The sequence below is a fragment of the Perognathus longimembris genome, chromosome 2 (genome assembly GCF_023159225.1).
Source record: "Perognathus longimembris pacificus isolate PPM17 chromosome 2, ASM2315922v1, whole genome shotgun sequence".
In the NCBI taxonomy this organism is placed as follows: Eukaryota; Metazoa; Chordata; class Mammalia; order Rodentia; family Heteromyidae; genus Perognathus; species Perognathus longimembris.
Window position 1 is genome coordinate 20,962,841 of NC_063162.1, and position 20,347 is coordinate 20,983,187.

General features: G+C 47.6%; 1 protein-coding gene and 1 long non-coding RNA gene across 4 annotated transcripts in view; one reads left to right on the forward strand and one right to left on the reverse strand.

The window, feature by feature from the left end:
- Positions 1-5,289: 5,289 nt before the first annotated feature.
- LOC125346112 lies at positions 5,290-8,518 on the forward strand. Its single transcript, XR_007209866.1, has 3 exons — positions 5,290-5,300; positions 5,855-5,856; positions 8,431-8,518. It is a non-coding gene; the product is annotated as an uncharacterized LOC125346112 (long non-coding RNA).
- Positions 8,519-10,538: 2,020 nt separating this feature from the next.
- Sufu (SUFU negative regulator of hedgehog signaling) overlaps positions 10,539-20,347 on the reverse strand; it is a 91,329-nt gene continuing 81,520 nt past the window's right edge. For all 3 annotated transcript variants that reach the window (XM_048338346.1, XM_048338345.1, XM_048338348.1), the window contains exons 11-12: positions 14,145-14,213; positions 10,539-11,701 (exon numbers count right to left, since the gene is read on the reverse strand). In XM_048338346.1, coding sequence (XP_048194303.1) covers positions 11,612-11,701; positions 14,145-14,213 — 159 coding nt within the window. In that variant the 3' untranslated portion in view covers positions 10,539-11,611. The remainder of the gene's footprint in view (positions 11,702-14,144; positions 14,214-20,347) is intronic.

The window sequence follows — 20,347 nt, forward strand, 5'->3', positions numbered from 1 at the left end:
TTTGTCAATCAGTCTGCTGGTCAATCCGATAGAAAATGAGCTGGGAATTGGAAGGTTCACTGTGGGGCAATTTCCCCCATGTCCTTAATATTTTCCCCCACATCCATGAGACTTGAAACTAGATGGGTAGGCATCACTATCTCTTTTCTGTTAGTAAGGAAATTGAGGCTTAAAGATCTGAAGTAACCTCCCGAGGTCAATTGATGGGTCAATAAATACTCTGTGTAACAAAAGACTTTATGTGCATGGCATTTTTGCAGGCCTCAGAATTCCCTGGCACACATACAATATATGTGTATGTGTGTGTATGTACATATGGATGTAGAATCATTTCTCTGAGAGTAAAAGGGCATACACACAAAGAGTCTCTGAAAAAGTGACATTTGAGCTGAGACCTGAATGCTTAGGAGGAATCAAGCAAAGTGACAACCTGGGAAGAGTGCTCTCATCTGAAGGTAAAACACATGCAAAAGCAATGGAATTGGCCTTTTCCAGGGCAGAATGATGTCTTGTGGGAGGCAGAAATATAAGAAAGGGCCAGAGGTCAGAATAGGCCAAAATAAGTAATTTGGACTTAAAGTTGGCAATGAGCAGCTGTCAGATTTGCTATGTATTTAGAAAGCAGAACCAATAAAACGGAACTATTGGATCAGATATACTGGATGATCAAAATATATTTCCAGCCCGTGTCAGTGGCTCACACCTGTAATCGTAGCTACTCAGGAGGCTGAGAATCGTAGTTTGAAGCCAGCCTGGACAGGAAAGTATGTGAGACTCTTATTTCCAATTAACTACAAGAAGAAAAAAAAAAAAGAGCTGGCTGTAGCTCAGGTGGTAGAGTGCTAGCCTTGAGTAACATAGCACAGGGACAAAGCCTAGACCCTACGTTTAAGCTGTAGTACTGGCACACAAACACAAAGTACTTCCAATATGTAGCATATCTTTCTGAATTGTATTTATTTTACTTATTTTTTTGCTGGTCATAATCTTCTGATCTCAGCTTCCTGAATACTAGGATCACAGATGTGAGCCACCAAGTGCCTGGTTTGTATTTATTTATTTATATATTTTTATTTATTTATTTTTTGGCCAGTTGTGGGGCTTGCAACTCAGGGCCTGAGTGCTGTCTTTGGCTTCTTTCTGCTCAAGGCTAGCACTCTACCACTTGAGCCACAGCGCCACTTCTGGCTTTATATGTGTGTGTGTGTGTGTGTGTGTGTGTGTGTGTGTGTGTGTGTGTGTGTGTGGTACTGAAGAATCGAACCCAGGGCCTCATGTATGCACTGCAAGCACTCTACCACTAGGCCATATTCCCAGCCCTTGTATTTATTTTTGAGACAATGAGACAGGCTTCCCCTCCCTGCTCTCCCCCCTCCTGGCCCCCCAGGTACTGGAGTCTAAACTCAGAGTCTTGAACTTGCTAGGCAGGCACTCTACCTCTCTGCCAGCCACAACAGAATTCTTTTTTCTTTTTGTGCCCTGGTACAGAGGTTTAAACTCAGAGCCTGGGCTCTGCCCTTTAGCTTTTTCCACTCAAGTCTAGTACTCTACCATTGAGCCACAGATTCAGTTCCAGCTTCCTGGTGCTTAGTAAGAGATAAATCTCTCAGATTTGGCTGGGAATGTGACTTAGTGATGGAGTGCATGCATGAAGCCCTGGGTTCAATTCCTCAGTACCACATACATAGAAAAAGCCAGAAGTGGTGCTGTGGCTCAAGTGGTAGAGTGCTAGCCTTGAACAAAAAGAAGCCAGGGACAGTGCTCAGACCCTGAGTTCAAGCCCCAGGACTGGCAAAGAAAAAAGAAAGAATTAAAGCACTGGTTCTTTGTGTTGGTTTTGTTTTTTGGGGGAGGGGCAGCATTGGGGTTTACACTGAGGACCTCACACTTGCTAGGCAGAATGTCTACCACTTGAGTTACACTTCCAGCCTTAAGTTTCTTTTTTTTTTTGGCCAGTCCTGGGGCTTGGACTCAAGGCCTGAGCACTGTCCCTGGCTTCTTTTTGCTCAAGGCTAGCACTCTGCCACTTGAGCCACAGCGCCACTTCTGGCCATTTTCTGTATATGTGGTGCTGGGGAATCGAACCCAGGGCGTCATGTATATGAGGCAGGCACTCTTGCCACTAGGCCATATCCCCAGCCCAGCCTTAAGTTTCTTAATTAACATAATATTTGTACATGAAGTATAATCTGATAATTTGTAGGGTGTATAATGTATATAGGATATGTAGGATGGAAAATGACGTGTGTGTATGTGTGTGTGTGTGTGTGTGTTTCTTTTTTTCAATTGTGGAGCTTTAACTCAGAGCCTGGAGTGTCACTGAGCTCTTTGGCTCAAGGCTAGTGCTCTACCACTTTGAGTCACAGCTCCACTTCTAGTTTTTGAGTGGTTAATTGGAGATAAGAGTCTCACAAAGACTTTTCTGCCAGGGCTGGTTTCAAACTGCAATCCTCAGATTTCAGCTTCCTGAGTAGCTAGGATTATAGGTGTGAGACACCAGCACTCAGCAACCAAAAAAAAAAAAATTTTTTTTTTTTTTGCCAGTGCTGGGGCTTGAACACAGGACCTGGGCACTGTCCCTGAGCTTCTTTTGCTCAAGGCTAGCACCCTACCACTTCAGCCACAGCGCCACTTCTAGCCTTTTCTGTTTATATGGTATTAAGGAATCAAACCCAGGTTTCATGCTTACTAGGCAAGCACTCTACCACCAAGCCAATTTCCAAGCCCCAAAATATTTTTTATAATTTATTTATTAATTAAACAAATAATTTTTTGACAAGTTGTTGTGCAAAAGGGGTACAGTTACATAATAGGGCAGTGTGTACATTTCTTGTGATATGTTACACCCTGTTTTTCTTTCCCTTCCCTAGATAAGGTAGACATATATACATTACACAGTGTACCAAAAACATGTACAGTAGCCACGTGGCCTACGCCAAAGGAAATTCACCTAGGACTTTAAATGTAACATCAACAATAGAGTTTGCTTCTCCTTGTCTTATATGAACATACATACATAGCTTTTGAGCTGTTGTGATCCACTGAGAGGTCTATTTTTGGCCTTTATATGTTGAGTAGTTGTTTGGTTTTAGTTACATAATGTAGGGTCGCTGACCCAAACCTGTGGGAAATACCACTTGACAAGAAGTTTTTGGTTTCACAGACCTGGTCTCTACTGTCTCTCCCTCCCCCCACCTTAACAGTCATATATGAAGGAGATCATGCCCCTTTGTTTTCTGTGTTCTAGGCTTGTCTTGCTCAACATTATTTGTTCAAGTTCTGACCATTTCCCTGCGAATACCAATATTTCACCGTTCCTAATTGCTATGTAGTATTCCATTGTGTATAGGTACCATATTTTTTGGATCCATTCATCTGTGGAGGGGCATCTGGGTTGTTTCCATATTTTGGCTATTGTGAATTGTGCAGCAGTAAACATGGAAGTGCAGATATCTTTTTGATATCTTGGGACCTGTTGTTCAGGATAGATGCCTAGGAGTGGTATGGCTGGGTCATAGGGTAGGTCTATGTTGAGCTTTTTGAGGAATCTCCATACTGTTCTCCAAAGTGGTTGTACTACTTTGCACTCCCACCAACAATGGAGAAGGGTTCCTCTTTCCCTGTCCCCCCTCCAGCATTTGTTGTTGCCTGAGTTCAGAGTATAGGACATTCTAACTGGAGTGAGGTGGTATCTCAGGGTTGTTTTTATTTGCATTTCCTTTACTGCCAGCAGCCCCAAAATATTTTTAAGTGGCTCATCAGATTTGAGCCTCAATAAGAGGCTAGTCGGGAGGCCATTTACAAAGAAGGAGGAAACTAAGGATTCCACTTGGGTGGTAGTTTCTAAGTTAAGTTGCCTCCAATATCCCAACAAAAATGTTAGGGAGAGAATTGTATATACAGGCCCAGTGGGGAAGTATGTAATGGAGATAGGAATTTCTGTCTCATTGGAGACTATTCTAAATGATGGACTTGAGATTCAAATCGAAGGGCTGAGATGTAGCTTGGTGGCAAAGTGCTTATCTAGCAAGTGCAACATCCTGGGTTTGTTCAAATTGTCTTCTGGGTCCCTGATCTATTGAGGACAAAGCAATGTCTTTAGCATTTTGCAACCCTCATGAGAGGTCATATGCTGTGTAAATGAATACATGAGTAAATATATACAAGTTTGAGTGAATAAACAGAGGCTTCCAAGCCAGATCTAATTTGAAGCAGCTGGAAGGACTTTCTCTGTCCTCCTGACCAGTGACCTCAAGAATAAGCATTTGAATGGACTCTTCTCACTTCTTATTTTTCTCAAACACTCATCTTATAGATATGATAGGCTTCTGTTCTTATTTTTCTTCTTACCTTCTTTCTAGCTTCTCAATTCAGCAATTTCCATCTCAGCCTATAGGTAGTTGAATCCTGTTCCCATTTTCTTCTTCCTAATCCAAATCTTTCCTTGGGGAATTCTCTACTCTTTTTTTTTCTTTTTGCCAGTCCTGGGACTTGAACTCAAGGCCTGAGCACTATCCCTGGCTTCTTTTTGCTCAAGGCTAGCACTCTACCACTTGAGTCACAGCGCCACTTCTGGCTTTTTTCTATATATGTGATGCTGAGGAATTGAACCCAGGGCTTCATGTATTTTCAAGGCAAGCACTCTACCACTAGGCTGTATCCCTAGCCCCCTTCTCCCTCTTTTGTTGAGCTTCCTTGTATGTACTTGCCCATTGCCCCCACTGCAAAGCCTATGTCCATCTCCTGGCATCTAGGAATCCTTACACACCTTTGCTGAAAGAGCAAGTGGTTTTCCCAGTGTTTGCCATTCCTTCAGTGTTACTGCTGAGGTTCAACAGTGCACAGCTGGCCTTCGTGTCTTGTATAGCAGCTCCATCTCAATGCCCTAAGGATGCTCATGAGACTGGATAAGGTGTTGGGTGGAGGTGGGCTACACTGGAAAAAACAAGGAACAGGGTCACTGCTCTCTGACTTCATTACAACCCCTTCAAAGTCTCCTTCATCCCACAAATTACTCAGCACTATGCTCACACAAAGCACAGGCACCACAAGCAATTCTCATTTTGCCTTCCCAAGACTCCATGAGGCAAGGAGAGGACTGGATCAGTCCCATGGGGTCCCCAGAAGGGCCTGAAGAGAGCTGACTCCCCCAGCTACATCCTAGCCTGCCCCTGCAGGCAGGGGACACAGCTTTCTCTACAGTGTACTGCCTCCCTTCCCCCTTGGCTCTTACCTCAGCACTTGCAGCTGCCTCTGCCTGGCACTGGGACCAGTCACTTCCTGCTTGCGTTCTCCTCCTGGTCCATGCCAGTTTGGCAATCTCTAAGGTTTCTCAGCCCCCAAAGCCCAGAAGCCCCTTCTCCAAGGTTCTGGCCTCTCAGAAGAGGCAGAGCAGACACCTAAGGAAATCAGAGGTCTTTATAGAGGAGACATTACAGATCACCTAGCACACATGATCTGGAATGATGTCTCTGCTCCAGAGACCTGGTCTAGGTCCTGGAGCACTTCTTGTTCGAGACACCTCCAGCTTGCTACTGTCTCCCTAAACCACTGAAGCACGGGTTCTCTACATGTTGTATTCTCTGGGGGAGCAAGAACTTCATCCTGACTAGGTCTTTCTAGGCCAGGGCCTAGAGAAAAGGAGGGGTGCGGCCTCGGCCAACCCTGGCTTTACATAGAACCTAAGGACTGAGAGACCACTACTCTGGGAGGCAGCTCCTTTCAGAGTCCAGAAAGAGGTCACAGGGGGAGAAGGAACTCTAACCCACTCCCAGGGGATGTCCCCAAGGCAGCTGGGTGTCACAGAGGTTAGGGTCTCATAGATCCACTTGTGATGTCCTAGGATCTCTATCAGCAGTTCCAGCAGAATCCCCTGGTGTTGGCCACCCCATCTTGAGGACCATGAGTAAAGACCATGCAGCCTGCCAGGACAGAAAACCAGGCCTAGCAATCAAGAAGAGGAAGAACTCTGGGTCTAAAGGCCACCCTGCCCGTCTCAAGGCTCCTCAGGCTGCTGAATCCCCAGACCCACAGCCCTGGGCTTTGTTTTGCTGCACAGGAATGCTAGAGGGGCGCTGCGCAGTCAGGCGGGGAATGTATTCCTACACTTCCTCCTCACCCAGCCCAGGCCTAAGGAAGTTGCTAGAAGGGTGAACTACCCTGGGTTACCCAGCATGTTTTCTAGTTCTCTCTTTTTTTGAGAGTCCCGGAGTTTGAACTCAGAGCCTGGACTCTATCCCTGAGCCTCTCTGTGTTTAAGGCTAGCGTCCTACCACTTGGGCTACAGCACCACTTCTGGCTTTTTCTGAGTAGTTTATTGGAGATAAGAGTCTCATGGACTTTCCTGCATGGGCTAGCTTTGAACCAGGATCCTCAGATTTCAGCCTCCTGAGTAGCTAGGATTACAGTTGTGAGTCATCAGTGTCCAGCTGTCTTCTAGTGCTGAAACTGCCCCTCTTTCTATACCCCAAGTCTTACCCCAGGCCCTGGATTAGGAGGCTGGATTTAGATGCTTAGTGAGGCGAATGGAGGGCTGGAAGCAGGAACAAGACTCTGAAAACTAGCCTAGCACTGGTGGCTCATACTTGTAAACATACTCAGGAGGCTGAGTCAGCTTGAGCAGAAAAAAAAAATTTTTTTTTTGGTCAGTCATTGGTCTTGAACTCATGTCCTGAGTTCTTTTGCTCAGCCACTTTTTTTTTTTTTTTTTTGTCAGTCCTGGGGCTTGAATTCAGGGCCCGGGATCGGTCTCTGAGCTTCTTTTGCTTAAGGCTAGCACTCTACCACTTAAGCCACAACGCCACTTCCGGCTTTTTCTGTGTATGTGGTACTAAGGAATCGATCCCAGGGCTTCATGCATGCGAGGCAAGCACTGTACCACTAAGCCACATTCCCAGCCCATGCTCTACCACTTTTGAGTCACAGCTCCACTTCCAGTTTTCTGGCAGTTAATTGGAGATTAGTCTCACAGAATTACCTGCTTGGGTTAGCTCTCAATCATGATCCTGGGATCTCAGCCTCCTGAGTAACTAGGATTACAGGTGTGAGCCATTAAACCCAGCAAATCTGAGACCCTTATCTGCAATTAACCAGCAAAAAGCCAGAAGTGGAAGTACAGCCCAGTGGCAAAGTGCCAGCCTTGAATGAAAAAGCTAAGCAAGAGAGCCAGGTCCTGAGTTTAAGCCCCAGGACCAGTACAAAAAAATTTTTTTTAATACTTTCAAACTGGGGCCCTCTTTCCAAGGGAAGAGGTAGGAAGAAGAGGAATGGAGTGGCAAAGATTAGGTCTCACCCACTTATCACTTCATGGGTCATATTCCTTAAAGGAATCAAGACCCAAGAGAGAGAGCTGAAGGTGTAGTCATTAGAGCACTTGCTTTAACACGGGTGACCTCCAGCAACTCCATTAACTGACATTACCCGCTTGATTGCAGGCACGGCATGAGCCCACATCTTGGCACCTTTGCACTCCCGGCAACACTTCTTTTTGGGTCTCACCTATCCCCCATCATCTAAGTGACTGCTAGGGCCCAAACTTCCTGCTCCCCGACTATAGACAGCCAGAAAGAAGCACATGACCCAGGCACTTCTGCAAATATGTTTAATGCACTTAGATTACACAGAGGAAGAGGGGGCAAGAAGGAAGGTCATCTAAGTGAGTCACTCAAAAATTCTTACAAAAGTCCCGAGCTGGCTGCAGCCTCAGGAACCAAGTTACCACTGACATTAAAAACTCGTATAAAACTTTACAAAAGTCTGCTCGTTGCAGCATTCAGGTACTTGTACAAAAGGAAGGACTCCTGATTTGTAACACAGACCTAGGCATTTCACCCAGTGCAGAAGTCCTGGCAGCTAGAAGGAAGACCAGATAAAAAAATAAGAGTCCAGGAATTCTCTACTAGTCTGCCCCATAGGGGCGCTGACCACCAGCTTTCCTCCCTGCCCTCAACTCATCTCAAAACCCAGCTCCAAGATTCTGAGTCTAATTTTTAGAATGCTCTAGCTCTTCTACACTCTCCACAAAGTCTCTCCAGTCCTGTTCCAGAGCCTTGCTTTTCCAAGAGGAAGATACACCAGCTTTTCTGCCAGACCCAGGACCTTGAAAGAGCTGCCATGCCACTCAGAATGGCAGCTGGCATCACCCTCTTTTTGCAATCCACATTGGAGCTGGGTGGCCACACGTGTCTGCTTAAATAACAGAATGCAGCAAATGGGGAGCTCCTTCTCAGAAGCTGTAGCATTAGGGGTCTGGAGAATGCAAGAGGAGGAAACTTCCTCCCATATGAGGTTGAGTGTTCCCATGAAGCTGCAGGGAAGGAAAAAGGGGTCTACCCACCATGTGGCAGAAGCTCTGCTGGGATTGGTACAAAGGACTGCTTCGCTTGATCCTCAGTCAGAGATCCCTCTGACCAGCCAGCAGCTGCGTGGAAGAAACTGGAAGAAACCAGAGCCCAAGGAAAAGGTGGCCTCGTCATAGCTGGATGAGGGACTGTCATTCTCCTGGACCAATGCACTGTGGGGAAATGATTGGGGCTTGGTTCCAACAGCATCCTGGATGTTCATGGGGCCCCAGGCTTCCTGGGCTCATCACTTCTGAGCTTACCAACTTCTTCTGTCATCTCCCATTCCTCAAGAACCAGGCCAAGAAGGCAGAGCCAACTGTCAGCCGGCAGAGGCCCCGTAGGCCTAGGGTGAGCTGCTGACCAGATGCTTCACATGCTGATGGCAAAGCTTAGTTCAGAACATGCACACCCTCCCCCCAAATCAGGCAGATGGAGGCAAAGCGAGCTGCAGCAGGGAGCCTTCAAGCAAGTTTCCAGGAAGGGAGAATTTGGGGAGACTAGGACCAGGATGTCAAGGAATGGAGGCACCTCTCTGCCCATGAAGTGAGAAGACAAGAGTTACAGGGCTGTTCTGGCGGGCAAGTGTCCTTGTGGAAGTCGTGTTGCCAGAATCAGTTCCAGAAGGGCTTGTGTCTTGGCTGGAAGGGGCCTGCTGCCAGTCTCCCCCAAATGATCCGGGTGGGTCTGACTTGCAGCTCTGAGACAACAAAACAACCTCGTGTTATGCACAAGGCCAGACCTAGCGGTTACTTAGAGGTCCAACTCGTGTCCCCTGGAGACTGCTCTTTGGTTAGATCTCTTAGCAGAGGGAATCTTGTTCCCAATGGGCCTCCTGGGTCACCCCTGAAGGTGCCCATGTGGGAGGGAGGAGTGGATGGGGGCAGAGAGGAGCTGCACATAATCCTGACAGATAAAACCACTGCTCTGAAGATGTCTGAAGCAGATGTGTGAATGCGAGGCAGCAGGTTAGGAGGGTAGGAAAAGAGCTTGCTGATTCCAGGTTGAGAGTGGGAAATATTTCAAAAAGAACTCTTAGCCAGGCATCAGGGGGTCACACCTATAATCCTAGCTATTCAGGGGGGCTGAGATCCTGAGAATCACAATTCAAAGGGAGCCTGGGCAGGAAAATCCGTGAGACTCTTATCTCTAAGTAACCACCAAAAGCCAGAAGTGGAGCTGTGGTTCAAGTGGTACAGTGCTAGCCTTGAACATATAAAGTTCAGGTACAGCTGGGCTTGGATGTAGCTCAGTGGCAAAGCGCTTGTCTAGCAAGTGCAACAACGTCTTGGGTTCAAGCTCCAGTATCAAAAAAGACCAGGGCTGGGAATATGGCCTAGTGGTAGAGTGCTTGCCTTGCATACATGGAGCCCTGGGTTTGATTCCTCAGTACCACATATATAGAAAAAGCCAGAAGTGCTAGCCTTGAGCAAAAAGAAGCCAGGGACAGTGCTCAGGCCCTGAGTCTCAAACCCCAGGACTGGCCAAAAAAAAAAAAAAAAAAAAAAAAAAATACCACCCCCCCCCAAAAAAAAATTAGTTAAAAAACAAAAACAAGCTGGGGATATGGCTTAGTGGCAAGAGCACTTGCCTCTTATACATGAAGCCCTGGGTTCCATTCCCCAGCATCACATATATAGAAAATGGCCAGAAGTGGCACTGTGGCTCAAGTGGTAGAGTGCTAGCCTTGAGCAAAAAAGAAGCCAGGGACAGTGCTCAGGCCCTGAGTCCAAGCCCCAGAATGGCAAAAAAAAAAAAAAAGTTAAAAAACAAAAGAAGTTTCAGGGATGGTGCCTAGGCCCTGAGGTTCAAGCCCCAAAACTGAAGGGAAAAAAAGAGAGAGAGAGGAACTGGGAAGTTGGCTTCTAGAAGGTCAACTGTGAGGTCTACAGAACCAAGGGCGAGGGACCAAGGGACCACAAGCAGTTAGGATGCAAGGGAAGAGACAGAACAAGGGTAAAGAATGAGATAAAAATGGATGCAGGGGGCTGGGGATATAGCCTAGTGGCAAGAGTGCCTGCCTCGGATACACGAGGCCCTAGGTTCGATTCCCCAGCACCACATATACAGAAAACGGCCAGAAGCGGCGCTGTAGCTCAAGTGGCAGAGTGCTAGCCTTGAGCAGGAAGAAGCCAGGGACAGTGCTCAGGCCCTGAGTCCAAGGCCCAGGACTGGCCAAAAAAAAAAAAAAAAAAAAATGGATGCAGGAAGATGGAGGGTAGCAAGAGCAGTGTCAGCAGAATCCAAGTGAAAGAGAAGTTGAGAGGTTGACTTTTCATTTTAATAAGCCAGTCTAGAAACTGGGAAGCCCAGGGGTCAAGGAAAGGGACAGGGGGGTTAAAATGCTGAAGACCACAGGCTCTTAGTGGGAAGCAGGGATGGTGAATGAGGCAGTGGGCCTTATGCTCTCATCTTGATTGGGTAGAAAAATGGAAAACAAGGCTGGAACCAATAAACCCTTAGTCCCTGAAGTCCCCTCAACCTTCTGGGGCCTAGATCACTTGGAAAACCACCTGGTCTCTCACAAAACCAGGTTCTAGGCTGGAGAGTGTCTCTCTTTCTCTTCTCTTGCTCCAGGCTCAGCTAAGAAAAGCCCTTGTATGAAGCCAGCTCCTCTAGGCCTAGTGCTCGCAGGAAGCACAGGGCACCTTCTCTGGAGGCAGAGCCCTGGGCCCTTGTCTGAGGAATGCTAAAGTTCATCTGGGAATAAAGTTCTGTTTAAAAAACACTATATACATGACCTGTGAACATCTTTGCTGAGCTATAAAATATCATCCGGTTTCTACAAAATAAAATAAGGAAAAAGGAAACCAAACATAATCAGAAGAATTGTTCTGGGGCTGGAACACCCCAACAAGTAAAGGCTTGCCAGGGCTGAGCTGGACAGGGCGCCCTGGTGTATTCTGAACCAGGGCACAGGAGGACGAGGCCTGTGCCCGTCCATGAGTGCATTGTGAGTCCAGAGTCAAATCGCAAGCCAGAACCTGTGGTGGCAGCAGGTGGGAGAGTTGGCATGTGCCTGCTCACTGGCCCCTGCGATGAGGGCCTGGTCACATGGGTCCGGCCAGCTTGGGGGTGCAGCTCTTGAGCTGGAAGTGAGGTGGGACCCATGGTTGTCCTGCACAGCATTCCACTGAGCTGTGTGTACAGTGCCTGTGCAATCATCCTCACGCCTGTCTTTTAATTGGTGGGAATGGCATTTACACAGCTACACTGGAAGTCATTCGGGGAGCAGCTGGGCTCCCTTTGGCCCTCACAGGGCCCCGCTCGGGCTAGTGCAGTGGGCTGTCGAACACCATGTCCGGGAGGATGGAGACTTTGAGCTTCTTTTCAGGCCAGCTGTATTCTTTGGGGAGTTTGAACTGTGGAGGAAGCAAGCATAGAATCAGAGGACCTGTGATTAACAGACTGCACAGTGTTTTTTAAAATTATTATTTAAAGAGCGAATGCCAGATGAGGCAAAACACCTAGGCCTTGTCTCTGAGACTTCAGTGGCATGACAGGTCATTAAATAGATCTGCTCCTAAATGCTGCACCTAGGTGGGCAGCTAGGGTCAAGCTGCTGGAATTCTCACCCTTGCTTTCCTCTTGCCCTGCCAATAACTAGCCAGGTTGGGGGAGGGGTACTTCTAGCTCTTCCTTCACTACACTGACCTCCTCCTCCCCCCTGCTCACTTCCTTGGTTCTGCCTCTAGCCACAAGCATGTAAGGAATCTGTTCCCTGAGGCCCTGGGGCTAGAAGATGAGGGGCCAGGGTAGGGTGCAGATGCTAGGGGAAGTGGCGAGGAGGTCAGTCATTGCCAAGGCTGATGTGAGAAGGACTCTGGGACCTGCCCCTCCATAGCCTTTGCTGAAAGATCTAAAGGGAAAGGGGCTCTAGTTTAAGGCCAAAGCCAGATCCACCTAGTGGTCTTGTGGGAACAGAAAAGCAGGACAAGGGTGAGTTGGGACTGGATCATCACTGGAAAGAGTAAGTCCACTTTCCCCTTCACGTTTTCATATGCTACCCAGAGTTCCTTGCTCAGAGTGGTCCCAGAGATGGCTGAGGAGAACCCAAGGTCTTCCACCCCAGGAAATCACTGGTCAGCTTCTTGTTTTGCTTTTCCCACTCCCCAGGGGGCTTCTGGTGGCAAGAGGAAAAGAAACAGACTTAGCCGGGCACACGGCTGGTGCTCGGTACAAGCTCACTGACTGGGATTAATGCTAGCTTTGGAAGCAGTCTGTCTTTTATGGTTCTCAATATCTCTGGACTAAGCCACATGTCAGGGCCAGAGTGAAAAAGAAGAGATCAGTGCTCCCAGCCTGCCTAGATCTGGGCAGGAGTAGATCCAGTGCAATACTTCCTGGCAGGCTCCTCCTGCCTGCCCTCTAATAAGGGATCACCCATGCCAGGACAAAGTGGAGAGTGGAGCCGGCTGTGGGGATAGCCTCTTGACAGGAAAGCAAAAAAAAAAAAAAGTCATTTTTAGTGACCTACTTTCCTAAGCTCCCCCTGGCTCCTGTCCCTCTTGCCTGGACTGTCCCCTCTCCACCCCCTCAACACCAAGGCTCGAAGGAACAGGCTGGCACAGCACCATCTCAGCATGACAAGACCTCTCCGGAAGTGATTTGAGAGCAGTTGGCTGTGGTCTGTCTGAATGGGGAGTTGGGCCTCAGAGGCCAGCGACTTGGGGGGAAGTGAATTAACTGGCACAGATTGGGTGCTTGATGACTTTGGACTATATTAATGAATTAATTTATCAAGCTACATCACAGGAGGCAAAGAAGACACAGCTCTCGTGTGTGTGTGTGTGTGTGTGTGTGTGTGTGTGTGTGTGTGTTGTGTTTTACTGGATCTGAGTACTTTTTAGCCGCCCTGTGACCTGGCCAGGACAGCTTGCTGTGAGTACTCTCCTCTTGAACATCAGGGGCCTCTGTGGCCTCTGAGCCCTAGCAGCTACAGGCTCCTGCCTGGTCTTCCTCTGGCTTGAAAGCCTGGCCCCTGGGAGGCAAACAAGAGCTCTTCCAAGCACGTTTCCCAGCACACAGGGCAAGGAAAGGGTCTGCCTCTGCCACAGGCGGGGAGGGCCTCCAAGAGCTCTCCAGGGGTCTGGGCAGCTTGCTAATATTCTACTAACCCGTGGAGCATTGAGGCTAGGAGGCTCAGATACCACTGGGTGCTGGTTAGTGGGAGGCAGGGGGAGGGGAAGGGACTTTCCAGAATGAGGTAAGTCCCAGTAAATGAAGATGCCAGGAACAAGGAAGAAAAACAAAGGGGATTATGAACTCCATTCCTGTACCCCAGAGAAGGAGCCAAGGGGCGGCACAACCCTACCTGGCCTGCCAACTCCTCAGGCTCTGAGCTAGCCCGGAAGAGGCAACTTAAGAGGGGAGAGCTTATGTTAGGGGAAGGAGGGAGTGTATGACTCCTGGGTGGCCCCAGGCAAAAGCCTCACTGCCCACCAGTACTCCCCAGTGGAATGTTCTCTGGCAGCAGACATGGGCTTTCTCTTAAGAACCTGCCAGGGAACAGCAGGGGCTGGGGAGAACTCATCCTAGCCTGCAGGCCCTGGCTGCCTCTTCAATGAGGTTCTCAAGAGCTGGTGATTCAGACAATTTGCTGAGTGTCCTCATAAGGGTGGGGTAAGGAACAGTGATGGTTCATAGAAACAGAAATAAAGCCAGTTAACATTCCCAGGGGCTCCTGTCCAGCTTGTTCCTGCCACTTGGACAGTGGCTCACAGATGCACACACACAAGTGCACACAATTGTACACACACGTAGGTACATGCTCCTGGATGGAAGAGAGAAATCAAGCAGGCTTACTTCCTCTGGAGAAGTCAGATCTTCTAAGTCCTCCAGCATTTGCTCAACAAACTCTTCTGTCAACAGTATCTGGGAAAAGGCACAAAGTCGCTTTTATTTATACACATATGCACATATAATATATATCATATGAAAAGGTCTTAGCCAGGCGCCAGTAGATCACGCTTGTAATCCTAGCTACTCAGGAGGCTGAGATCTGAAGATTACAGCTTAAAGCCATCCTGGACAGGAAGGTCCATGAGGCTTCCCCCCCACCCCCTCAGGCCCCAGTTCGTCATGGGGCTTGAACACTGGGCCTAGGTGCTGTTCCTCATGGACTTTCCTGCCTGGGCCGGCTTTGAACTGTGATCCTCAGATTTCAGCGTACTGAGTAGCTAAGATTACAGGCCTAAGTCACCTACAGGTCCAGGAGTCTCTCTCTCTCTCTCTCTCTCTCTCTTTTTTTTTTTTTTTGGCCAGTCCTTGGGCTTGAACTCAGGGCCTGAGCACTGTCCCTGGCTTCTTTTTGCTCAAGGCCAGCACTCTACCACTTGAGCCACAGCGCCACTTCTGGCTTTTTCCATATATATGGTGCTGAGGAATCAAACCCAGGACTTCATATATGCAAGGCAAGTACTCTACCACTAAGCCACACTCCCAGCCCCCAGGAGACTCTTACCTCCAATAAACTACTCAGAAAAAGATGGAAGTGGCGCTGGGACTTAAGTGATGGAGCTCTAGCCTTGAGTACAAAAATGGTTCAGGGACAACACCCAGGCCCTGAGTTCATGCCCCAAGACCGGTTTAAAAAAAAAGAAAAAGCACAGAGAATGTTCTGTTGACAACATCCTCCAGGCTATATCAAGCTCATATATTCCCCCCACAAGTTACAAGGACAAAAGGAATCTGTTTGGCATTGGAATATAAGCTCTGTCTAGAGGCTAGAAATGCCTCCAAAGGTATGTCCAAGAAAGAGCTAAAAGGGAGAATGATAGAAGAAATGACATTGATTAAGAGATACTCATAATCTGATATGTTGAACTGAAATCACGTTGTACAATTTACTTAAAGATAATGTAAATAAGTAAAATTTACAAGTTAAAAAAAAGTATGAGCTGGGGAGTTTGGAGATTATAGATTAGTCTTTTTTTATTGTATAGACAGAGGAAGGACTGTCAACTTTCTTCCCAGAATCCATGGTCTCTCAGGCTGGCTCCAGGCAACCACTGAGCTCTTCAACCCTTCTCCTCCTCTGGGTCCCCTCCTACTCTAGTTTGATATCTGTCACCTTATGCTTTGATGTTGAAGACAGTCACCATTGGCTAGTACAACAACTACTCTTATCTCCTAAACAAGTTTTCTCAGGCAGTGGTAATGTCCACAGTGTTCAGAGCCTCAAATATAAGGCCTTCCTCAACTTAATGGCGTTTTTCTACTTTTCCCGTGCTAGGCTAGGCTATTTCCCTACCCCTGTACTATATCCCGCCCAGCTGAGGACATCTTTCTTCTTCCAAAGTCTAGTGCCTTCCACTCCCTCTTCCCTGTTGACAGAGAGACCCCTGGGCTCTCCCAGGCCGTGGCTTCAACTGCTTCTCCAGCAGGCCCTAAGCAGCCTGGAGTACCATGGAGTGAAGATCAAGAGGAAGGCTCCACTGAGGTAAACTCTCCCTGTGAGATGGTCGAAAAGCAAGAATCTGAGAAAATATCCATCAGGTTTCCCCTGGGAGTTGTGCACTGTGATAAAAGCAGAAATTCCCACACCGTGAGATAAGAGGGAAGAGACAAGGAGAGCAAGGAAGGTCACTAGGGACCTCATAGAATGGACCTAAAGGAAACATATGGGTGACACGTGAGAAAATGTCCCAAGAAGAAAAGCCATTCCAGGTTCTATGCCGACTGTATCCTTACAGATGAGGAAACTGAGGCATAGATAAGTTATATAGCACATGCCCTGTGAAGCTGAGGAAAAAAAAAACAAAACATACTCCAGCTGTGTCTGGGCCTGAAGCTTAGTGCCTGAAGTACTACTTCAATTTCTGAATGCTTAGGTCCTAGAAAATTCCTTTTTTTTTTTTTTCTTTTTTGTCGTTCCTGGGGCTTCAACTCAGGGTCTGAGAGTTATTCTTGAGCTCAAGACTAATGCCCTACTACTTTGAGCCACAGCACCACTTCCAGATTTTTAAAAAGTAGTTTATTGGAAATAAGTCTCACAGACTTTGCTACCCAGGCTGGCTTCAACCCATGATCCTCGGATTTCAGCCTGAATAGCTGGCATTACAGGCATGAGACACTGGTGCCCGGCTAGAAATTTGCTTCTATATTCATTCTCCCAGGTATGACATAACATGACATGGACAGGCATGAAGGCAGCCCACTTCCCATCTGACTCCTTTAGTTGAGAGGCTCTACCTCTCCAAGATAGAAGTCCATAGTCAAGAATCAAGAGCTCTGACCAAGGGCCTATGTTCTCCTTACCAAAATGTCTGTTCTAGGGGCTCAGGCCTCAAGTAATGACAGGCACAAAGCTTAGAGTCAGAAAAACAATGCTAGCTGGTTCAGGGCAATGTTCACCAGAGGTACCCCTTCCTTATCTTCCTCTATACTGCCTGGAGTGACTGTTCCTAGACTACAGCCATACCTGGTCACATACCTTTCCTCCACTGGAGGCTTCTTCTACTTTTTTTTTTTTGGGGGTGGTGGTGGTGGTGGTGTGTGTGTGTGATGTAGTGGGGCTTGAATTTAGGGCCTGAACGCTGTCCCTAAGCTCTTTTGTTCAAGGCTAGCACTCTACTGCTTTGAGTCACAGCCCCACTTTTGGTTTTCTGGTGGCCAATCGGAGGTAAAAGTCTCATGGACTTTGCCGCCCGGGCTAGCTTTGAACCTTGCTCCTTAGATCTCAGCCTCCTGAGTAGCTAGGATTACAGTAGTGAGCCATCAGTGCCTGGCTTCCTCCTATTCTTTTTATCCTAAGGTACATGCCACCAAGGTCAGAGTTTCTCTACCAGTGGACTGGAGTAGTATAAAAGTCACATTCTTATTTTTGGCATTTCCGGGGCTTATTGCCATCTCTGCAAATGCTAGAACAAACACAAGCATGCCTCAAACCCAGTTACATTACAATGGCTCCAGTCTAGACTAAGCAAAGTTCACAAATAATTTGAAGGGAGGTGCTTTCTGCCAGAGTGGTAAATAGGTCTGGGATTATAACTAGTACACTGCTGGGGGTAAGATAGGAGGGAGGGTGAGGGGGCTTACAGAGACAGCGGCTACACAATTCCAAAGGGAATGTTTTTTAACAGGAGAGGTAATGTCACTAACCCTGAGTCCTGTCCTAAGCCAGTTTCTCTGATAAAGGTCTGGAAATGGTGCTGGAAAGGGTGGGTTATGAAGGCTTTTTAGCATAGCTACCTCCAAGTCTGGCACTATCTGCGTGTGGATTTATTTTGTACTCAGTTGGTGGAGGGTATGGCAAGACCCCACATGGGGACAAATCCTAGTTGCTCCTCAATTTTCACTTTTGGTGATTTACTGGTTACTGCTGAAAAGCTCACAGTATTTAAACAGAATTAAAGGGGAAAAATTATACACAAGATCTGCACGATATTAAGGGTGACATTCTCTGCAAAGAAACACGACAGACTGTCATAGCTCCAGGCACCTAATTTAATTTCCTTTGGGAGTTAAACCTTAGAAGCTTAGATTGAACAAACAGGCCCTGTTCTTTGTGTATTTCAGAGCTGGAGCTGAGAATGTTAACAGATCTTATCAACAGGACACTGGAGATAGACAGCTATGATGGAGGAGCTCCTGGGAGCTCTCCTGAGGAACAGACCTGCCGTTGTGATACCACTGTGGGAAAAGCCTGTGTGAGTCTGGGGTTTGGAGCTCCTGAAGCTCACTGGGTCCCTGTGGAGCTCTCTGGCTCTGCCACAAATAATAACAGGAATGGCTAGGATAGTAACAGTGAAAATGGCCGATCTCCCATATTTTAGAGCAGTGAATGAATGACCTAGTTGTCAAGGTAGGTGCCCCTTTCTGGTCTGGTGAAGGTACTCCCAACTGTAGAAGCTTGGATTCTCAGACTGACATCTCTGTCTCTGATGGGGGGAGGTAAGGGTAGTTGTAGCTTTTAGGAATGGTTTGGAAAACTATCAAATCCAAACTTAGCTAGCCATAGGTCTTCTGACCACCTGTCACCTACTCAACAGAGTAGGTACTCTGAACTCTACAAAGTTTAACAGAGCTAGAGCCCCCTACCCCCACATACACAGTGTCAGACATACTGCTGCTAAAGAATAAGCTGACCATCTAGAAAGGAAGATCTAGAAAGTGTTGCAAGTCAGGCCAGTGGGACAAATTTCTGGACCAGCCTGATGAATCTATACATTTTAACAGTTCCTCTAGCACAGAAACAAGCAACAGAATAGCGATGATGATAAGGATAACAGCACCCTTTCATATTTGCACTTATGAAGAGCCAGGCATAAAACACTTAGGCCCGTGTACAAACAGGAAGGAGACAGGAAGGAGATTGGGAAGAGACTTCAGAACGGTGCCTGACCTGGCAGCTCTCCTTCTGTGGGTGTGGAACCTTTTTTCTGCCAAGGGCCACTTGGATATTTATAACATAATTCTCAAGCCATACAAAATTATCAATATAAGCAGACAGCTATGGGCAGCTGATGAGAAGCATACATATCTGTCCTGTCATGCACCAAATGATTTTGTTAGCTTTAGCTGGGAGGCTTTTTAAATATATGGAGATGCTAGGCTTCATGAACAGAGAAGCAAATACTCAGGTCCAAATCATCTACCTTTTTTTTTTGTGTGTGTGTGTGCCCATCCTAGGACTTGAACTTATAGCCTGGGCATTGCCCCTGAGCTTTTTTTGCTTGAAGCTAGCATTCTACCACTTGAACCATAGCTCCTCTTCTGGCTTTCTGGTAGTTTATCAAAGATAAAGTCTCATGGACTTTCCTGCCTGGGCTGAATTTGAACTGCAATCCTCAGATCTCAGCCTCTGGGAGTAGCTAGGATTACAGGCTTGAGCCACTGGCTGAATTTTTAGAAGGCATCCCAGGAGTTATCTTGGGAGGAAATGCTGGGAAACAGGCCCAAAGGGGAAAGGGCTTGGGCACAGGATTGGCCACTACCATCCGACTGGCTGAGTTGTATTGTCTTTGCCTTCCCTACCTTTTGGCATAGAGGGGGCTTGGCCAGCAACTCACTCCAGTGGACTCACACCAGCTGTTACAGACCAGCCTGGCTGGTTGGTGGTACAGGATTATCAATAACCTCTCAATTCCATAGGCCTCAGCAAGTTCCAGAAAAGGACCTGAAATGTGATCTTTTGTTAGTAGCTGCCGTGGGCAGGCCAGGCTATGCTGCAACAGGGGCTCTGCTGCCCCTGTAGATCTGATGCCGATTTGATTCAAATGTCTGTGGTCAATGATATTTTTGAGTGGTTGACAATGCCCACTCCTTCCCCTTGGTGCAACAATTCAGACTTTGTCCAGGGCCCTGTTTGCTCTTCATGTTGACACGTTGTTCTTGCTTCTCAACAAGTTTGGCTTTCTTTTCCCTCCCATTCCTTCTCCTGTGGAAGGAAATGCATTGTTTACCGTGGCAGGGCCTGCCAACAAGCTGGACTGGCACCCGGACTGGCGCCCGAAATGGCAGTGGAGGTGGCAGGGACCAGAAAATTGTCCTGCTTACTGTGACCTTTTCCCCTACCCAGGTTAAACAAAAGCTAGAAAGCAGCCTGAAGACACCCCCCAAGCTGAGAAGGGCAGAGGCATTTGCGGCAGGGCCTTGGGGGCACGGGGAGGCCTCATTCATTTCCTGTTCTCAGGGGGTGGTGGGAAGTTGGCTTTGGTGGCCTGAAGCAGCCTGTTGGTCGCTGAGGACACACTAGGGCATTACAGTTCTCTTCTTGAAGAGCAGGTACCTCCCCAAGCACTATGTGGGGCTTTAAAGCTTAAGAAGCGGGGCTGGGGATATAGCCTAGTGGCAAGAGTGCCTGCCTCGGATACACGAGGCTCTAGGTTCGATTCCCCAGCACCACATATACAGAAAACGGCCAGAAGCGGCGCTGTGGCTCAAGTGGCAGAGTGCTAGCCTTGAGCGGGAAGAAGCCAGGGACAGTGCTCAGGCCCTGAGTCCAAGGCCCAGGACTGGCCAAAAAAAAAAAAAAAAAAGCTTAAGAAGCATAGCCCTAGACAATG